Here is a 7,844-nt window from a genome sequence, read left to right on the forward strand (position 1 = left end):
GTGTCGAAGAAGATAATTTCTCTTAAGTACGTTTAATACCTTACAGGAAATACATTTACTAACAATTGAAAAATGACTAGTGTCCTATTGTTTAGAGCTGAAGTATGAAATCAGTTAAGATAAGGCCAAAAGAGTGGAAATGTGGGAGTATTGCGAACTTACGTGCAGACAAAGGTATTTTAATAACCGAAATGAGATAGTTTAATGAGATACGAAAGTTATTTGAGGTATTATTGATCAATGGTAATTTAGATGTTTGTGCAGGTTTCTAATACATTATTACTCCTTTTGCGAAGCGGACATAAGGCAATAAACGCACGATAAAGTTGTTACGAAAAGGCTCAAAGACTGAGTTCCTTTAAAACAGAAAAGTAGCCGTGTAAACTGAACTTTTTTCAACTTTTAATATCTAGCCCAGTTCGGAGCATTTCGATAAAAAATGATGTACACCTGTAACAGTATATTGACGAAATTTGTTTTCTCATAATTTGGAACGTCGTAGGGGAATATCCGCAAGGTTAATGGCTGCGTAAGCAGTGCTGTTATTCGAAACGAAGGTTACTTTTTATGTAAAGTCGTACTCATTTTATAAGGAAATGTAGAGGAAAGTGTAGGTGTGTGTTGTATCCTGCAGTTGGACTACTTCCAGCAAGTCAGAAGCCACGGCGATCGAAGGGCAGGTGCGCTAGACGTGCGCGATGGCGGCCTTGTGGACGAGCGGGCCGCGCTGCACGACGGCGTTGAAGCCGTTGACGGGGTCCGCCGAGTAGAGCACGGTGCGCACGTTGCCGTCGGGTTCGACCAGGCTGTAGCTGCCCTGCACCACGTCGCCGTTGCGGCTCTCCTGCTGCGACTTGGAGTCGCCGGTCAGCGTGTCCTGGATGTTGTAGGCGAAGCTGTACTGCGGCAGGGGGTCGAACTGGGTGTCCACGACGGCCGCCTTGGCCACGAGTGGAGCTGCAGGCACGAGCCCTCCAGCCGCCGCCGCCACGCACGCCGCCAGAGCCAGCACTACCTGCACCTGCAACACGTCAACAAAGGGTGGAGTGGTTGGACTGGTTGCGAGGCCTCCCTACCACCACAGCACATTTTAGAGAACGCATATTTTCGGAGAATAAAGCAACGCGGAAACCAACGGTCTCGGAAATAGCGAGGAATTCCAGAAATTACAAGCCATGTTCAACACAGCTGCTTGCCTGAGGGCTTGCCCACTTCTCTGAGTTGTCATTCCAGTCAGGAAAAATCACTAAGTCACACGCTGGCCGTATCGGCAAACTACAGTAAGGCAAGACAGAAAGGAAAAGACTCTCCAGTAGCCGGCCGGGGTGGCCGAGCGGTTCTAGGCGCTACAGTCTGGAACCGCGCGACCGCTACGGTCACAGGTTCGAATCCTGCCTCGGGCATGGGTGTGTGTGATGTCCTTAGGTTAGTTAGGTTAAAGTAGTTCTAAGTTATAGGGGACTGATGACCTCAGGAGTTAAGTCCCATAGTGCTCAGAGCCATTTGAACCAACTCTCCAGTAAGGAAAATAGCCACAGATAGGCTACCTTGCCATAAGAAATAACATTCCCCTTATTTACACGCTCACTGGACGTGGCCTCATGATCTAGTGCCGACATACTAATAATGATGAGTGTATACTTCGATTTTATATATTAACGGTGTGAGAATTTGCCGCCATTATAATTCTTAGCTCACTTGCATGTCACATGTGCGTACCAAATTTTTTGACGAATGCTCTTCAAACACAGAACTTCTCTGATTCGCATTTTCTTGGAAGATACGCTAAAGCGATGTTGTAAGTCTGAATTTAAACAGATTGCTATTTTATTATATTAAAAAAGTTTATTGATGTTTTTATTAGAAACCTAAGCATCTGTGTTGAAGATAGTAAATTATATTTTGAGAAGACTGTGACTCTTCCCATACAGAAGTGAACCCAGATAGAAGAAACTGGTGCACAAGCTTGCCAAAATAATGAAATAAATCTGTTCCAATTAACTGTTCATGAATGCTGAGTGCAGTGCACCCTGGGAACACTATTTTAGTATTCTTAGCTTCTCAACACGAGTAAAAACTAATTAACCCGAAAACTACATGATTTAGTCCGTTTATTCCTATCTTGTCCCTCTATATTAGACTAGAACTGCGCTGTGGATAAAGACTGCTTTGACAGGCTTAAACTAATAACTGAGAGAGACCGGCCGGGGTGGCCGAGCGGTTCTAGGCGCTACAGTCTGGAACCGCGCGACTGCTCCGGTAGCAGGTTCGAATCCTGCCTCGGGCATGGGTGTGTGTGATGTCCTTAGGTTAGTTAGGTTTAAGTAGTTCTAAGTTCTAGGGCCGCCCCCATGAACCATGAACCTTGCCGTTGGTGGGGGGGCTTGCGTGCCTCAGCGATACGGATGGCCGTGCCGTAGGTGCAACCACAACGGAGGGGTGTCTGTTGAGAGGCCAGACAAACATGTGGTTCCTGAAGAGGGCCAGCAGCCTTTTCAGTAGTTGCAGGGGCAACAGTCTGGATGATTGACTGATCTGGCCTTGTAACATTAACCAAAACGGCCTTGCTGTGCTGGTACTGCGAACGGCTGAAAGCAAGGGGAAACTACAGCCGTATTTTTTCCCGAGGACATGCAGCTTTACTGTATGACTAAATGATGATGGCGTCCTCTTGGGTAAAATATTCCGGAGGTAAAATAGTCCCCCATTCGGATCTCCGGGCGGGGACTACTCAGGAGGACGTCGTTATCAGGAGAAAGAAAACTGGCGTTCTACGGATCGGAGCGTGGAATGTCAGATCCCTTAATCGGGCAGGTAGGTTAGAAAATTTAAAAAGGGAAATGGATAGGTTAAGGTTAGATATAGTGGGAATTAGTGAAGTTCGGTGGCAGGAGGAACAAGACTTTTGGTCTGGTGATTACAGGATTATAAATACAAAATCAAATAGGGGTAATGGAGGAGTAGGTTTAATAATGAATAAAAAAATAGGAGTGCGGGTTAGCTACTACAAACAGCATAGTGAACGCATTATTGTGGCCAAGATCGACACAAAGCCCATGCCTACTACAGTAGTACAAGTTTATATGCCAACTAGCTCTGCAGATGATGAAGAAATAGATGAAATGTATGACGAGATAAAAGAAATTATTCAGGTAGTGAAGGGAGACGAAAATTTAATAGTCATGGGTGACTGGAATTCGTCAGTAGGAAAAGGGAGAGAAGGAAACATAGTAGGTGAATATGGATTGGGAGGAAGAAATGAAAGAGGAAGCCGCCTTGTAGAATTTTGCACAGAGCATAACTTAATCATAACTAACACTTGGTTCAAGAATCATAAATGAAGGTTGTATACCTGGAGGAATCCTGGAGATACTAAAAGGTATCAGATAGATTATATAATGGTAAGACAGAGATTTAGGAACCAGGTTTTAAATTGTAAGACATTTCCAGGGGCAGATGTGGATTCTGCCCACAATCTATTGGTTATGAACTGCAGATTGAAACTGAAGAAACTGCAAAAAGGTGGGAATTTAAGGAGATGGGACCTGGATAAACTGAAAGAACCAGAGGTTGTACAGAGTTTCAGGGAGAGCATAAGGGAACAATTGACAGGAATGGGGGAAAGAAATACAGTAGAAGAAGAATGGGTAGCTCTGAGGGATGAAGTAGTGAAGGCAGCAGAGGATCAAGTAGGTAAAAAGACGAGGGCTAGTAGAAATCCTTGGGTAACAGAAGAAATATTGAATTTAACTGATGAAAGGAGAAAATATAAAAATGCAGTAAATGAAGCAGGCAAAAAGGAATACAAACGTCTCAAAAATGAGATCGACAGGAAATGCAAAATGACTAAGCAGGGATGGCTAGAGGACAAATGTAAGGATGTAGAGGCTTGACTCACTAGGGGTAAGAAAGATACTGCCTATAGGAAAATTAAGGAGACCTATGGAGAGAAGAGAACCGCTCGTACGAATATCAAGAGCTCAGATGGCAACCCAGTTCTAAGCAAAGAAGGGAAGGCAGAAAGGTGGAAGGAGTATATAGAGGGTTTATACAAGGGCGATGTACTTGAGGACAATTTTATGGAAATGGAAGAGGATGTAGATGAAGACGAAATGGGAGATAAGATACTGCGTGAAGAGTCTGACAGAGCACTGAAAGACCTGAGTCGAAACAAGGCCCCGGGAGTAGACAACATTCCATTAGAACTACTGATGGCCTTGGGAGAGCCAGTCATGACAAAACTCTACCATCTGGTGAGCAAGATGTATGAGACAGGCGAAATACCCTCAGACTTCAAGAAGAATATAATAATTCCAATCCCAAAGAAAGCAGGTGTTGACAGATGTGAAAATTACCGAACTATCAGTTTAATAAGTCACAGCTGCAAAATACTAACGCGAATTCTTTACAGACGAATGGAAAAACTGGTAGAAGCGGACCTCGGGGAAGATCAGTTTGGATTCCGTAGAAATGTTGGAACACGTGAGGCAATACTAACCTTACGACTTACCTTAGAAGAGAGATTAAGGAAAGGCAAACCTACGTTTCTAACATTTGTAGACTTAGAGAAAGCTTTTGACAATGTTAACTGGAATACTCTCTTTCAAATTCTGAAGGTGGCAGGGGTAAAATACAGGGAGCGAAAAGCTATTTACAATTGGTGCAGAAACCAGATGGCAGTTATAAGAGTCGAGGGGCATGAAAGGGAAGCTGTGGTTGGGAAAGGAGTGAGACAGGGTTGTAGCCTCTCCCCGATGTTATTCAATCTTTATATTGAGCAAGCAGTAAAGGAAACAAAAGAAAAATTCGGAGTAGGTATTAAAATTCATGGAGAAGAAGTAAAAACTTTGAGGTTCGCCGATGACATTGTAATTCTGTCAGAGACAGCAAAGGACTTGGAAGAGCTGTTGAACGGAATGGACAGTGCCTTGAAAGGAGGATATAAGATGAACATCAACAAAAGCAAAACGAGGATAATGGAATGTAGTCAAATTAAATCGGGTGATGCTGAAGGAATTAGATTAGGAAATGAGACACTTAAAGTAGTAAAGGAGTTTTGCTATTTAGGGAGTAAAATAACTGATGATGGTCGAAGTAGAGAGGATATAAAATGTAGACTGGCGATGGCAAGGAAATCGTTCCTGAAGAAGAGAAATTTGTTAACATCGAGTATAGATTTAAGTGTCAGGAAGTCGTTTCTGAAAGTATTTGTATGGAATGTAGCCATGTATGGAAATGAAACATGGACGATAACTAGTTTGGACAAGAAGAGAATAGAAGCTTTCGAAATGTGGTGCTAAAGAAGAATGCTGAAGATAAGGTGGATAGATCACGTAACTAATGAGGAGGTATTGAATAGGATTGGGGAGAAGAGAAGTTTGCGGCACAACTTGACTAGAAGAAGGGATCGGTTGGTAGGACATGTTTTGAGGCATCAAGGAATCACAAATTTAGCATTGGAGGGCAGCGTGGAGGGTAAAAATCGTAGAGGGAGACCAAGAGATGAATACACTAAGCAGATTTAGAAGGATGTAGGTTGCAGTAAGTACTGGGAGATGAAGAAGCTTGCACAGGATAGAGTAGCATGGAGAGCTGCATCAAACCAGTCTCAGGACTGAAGACCACAACGAACGAACGAAAGTTCTAGGGGACTGATGATCTCAGAAGTTAAGTCCCATAATGCTCAGAGCCATTTGAACCATTTTGCCAATGCACTGTCATTTAGTACCTAGTATCTGTATATACTTGCATATCTTTATCTCATGACTTTTGTCAGCTCAGTGTATTCAAAAATGGCTCTGAGAACTATGGGACTTGACATCTGGGGTCATCAGTCCTCTAGAACTTAGAACTACTTAAACCTAACTAACCTAAGGACACAATACACATCCATGCCCGAGGAAGGATTCGAACCTGCAGTCAAGCGGTTCCGGACTGAAGCGCCTAGAACCGCTCGACCACCGCGGCCGGCTCGGTGTATTCATTTTGCTCAGAGAATTTTGATTGGTCTATGTTACATTTTACGCCTGCTTCATGCAGCTTTGAGAAGATGGTAAGTGGTAAGTTACTATAGGACCAAACTACTGAAGTCATCGGGCCCTAGCCTTATACACTTCTTAATCTAACTTAAACACACACCCATGCCCGAGGGAGGACTCGAACCTCCGATGGGGGGAACCCGCCCAAGCCGTGGCAAGGCGTCCCCAGACCGCACGGCTACCCCGCGCGGATTGAGAAGATGTTCCGCGTACTGTGTATGTCTAGCTACAGTTCATATGCTACTGTTACTCGGTAATAGTTAGTGCTCTGTCTATGAACTGACCGTCCGCAGCTCGTGGTCTCGCGGTCGCGTTCTCGCTTCCTGAGCACGGGATCACGGTTTCGATTCCCGGCGGGTCAGGGATTTTGACCTGCCTCGAGATAACTAAGTGTTTAAGCTGTCCTCATCATTTCATCATAAGTCATCGCAGTGGCGAGATTTGACTGAGCAACGTCTGGGAATTTGTCCAGGCGCTGATAACCGCGCAATTGAGCTCCCCACAACCCAAAGATGATCATCATAGCTGACCAGACGTTAAGTCCCTTACTTTTTGAATTGATGAATACACTTTGACGTCTATCTATAACACTAATGATGTAATGCTGCATAATTAAGCTACCACGTGAATTCTGTTTATTAAATATGTTCTTTTATGACGCAATATATTAATGCCAACGAAAAATAGATTCAGTAATAAATTTGCTATGCGCTCACTTTGCCACGAGTCAGTCGCTTCATACACAAATCAGACAATGAGAAATATGGTTCCTTTCGTGTTTTCGTTTTTGTTTAGCATAGGATATTAAGTTCCCAATTCGGCTAATTTTTGATCAAAGTAAAGGTTGTCACAATACTTTTCTAGTGATGTATTGAACTGATTCGACTTCACTACATGAAAACATTGTGAATCTTGAGGACAATATTTAGTTAACAGTAACTGAATCGCCTAAATGCACTGTTAACACGACATAAGGATCCGATCACACGGTAAGATGTTGAAGAACGTCTCCGAAAACTCTGAAGAAAGGAGCCTCAGGTTTGAGGGCCATTCTCGACACTCTAGAATCCACTGGGCCGCGTATCCACTGGCGGAAGGCGTCGAGGAAGAGGCCGGAGTGGCGACTCACCTTGATCGACATGACGAGAGGCCTGAGGGTCGCTGGCGGAGCTGAGGTGAGAGGGCTGAGCGCGTCTGGTGGTGTGCCGGCTGCCGGCGGCTCTTATAGCGGCCGCGCGCGCTGGACATCGTGATTCCTGGCGAGTCGCCACCCCGGGCGTGGCCACGCCACTTTACGGACGTACACCAGCTGTCCAGCGGTTACGCAAAGCTGCGAAGCGCGCCGGAAGTCACGCGCCGCCCGCCACTTTCCACGATCGGCCGTGCGGCCCATACACAAGCGCTGCCTCGCCGGCACATCCGCGAGCTTAATAGCCGCCGCTGGCGAGAATGGACACGTACGAATGAAATGTCACAGCCGTGTACGGTGTTCGCCTGTTATTGCTGCTCGGAGCACAGTAACTGAGGATTCGAACCCCAGCCGAGATCAGTTCTGAAGACGCTGCCAACTCTGCAAGCCACTCCGCGGTGCGTGGTGGAGGGCTCTCTGTACTGTTGTCAGTCATTCCCTTTCCTGATCCATTCGCAAATGGAGAGAGGGAAAATCGACTGTCTATATGCTTCCGTATGAACCCTGATTTCGCTTACCTTGTCTTTGCTGTACTTACGGGAGATGTATTTTTGCGGCGGTTAGATAATTCTGAAGTCTGCCACATATGTCGGTTCTCCAAACTTCCTCAACGGCGT

The 7,844-nt window shown here is 45.1% G+C and overlaps 1 protein-coding gene across 1 annotated transcript; it reads right to left on the reverse strand.

Annotated features, from left to right (window-relative positions):
* Positions 1-395: 395 nt before the first annotated feature.
* LOC126469620 (larval cuticle protein A3A-like) lies at positions 396-7,295 on the reverse strand. Its single transcript, XM_050096741.1, has 2 exons — positions 7,168-7,295; positions 396-1,021 (listed from the first exon to the last, which is right to left on the reverse strand). The coding sequence occupies exons 1-2, from the start codon at positions 7,177-7,179 to the stop codon at positions 686-688; spliced, it is 348 nt and encodes a 115-aa protein (XP_049952698.1). The 5' UTR covers positions 7,180-7,295; the 3' UTR covers positions 396-685.
* Positions 7,296-7,844: the final 549 nt, after the last annotated feature.

The sequence above is a fragment of the Schistocerca serialis genome, chromosome 3 (assembly GCF_023864345.2).
Source record: "Schistocerca serialis cubense isolate TAMUIC-IGC-003099 chromosome 3, iqSchSeri2.2, whole genome shotgun sequence".
Taxonomy (NCBI): Eukaryota; Metazoa; Arthropoda; class Insecta; order Orthoptera; family Acrididae; genus Schistocerca; species Schistocerca serialis.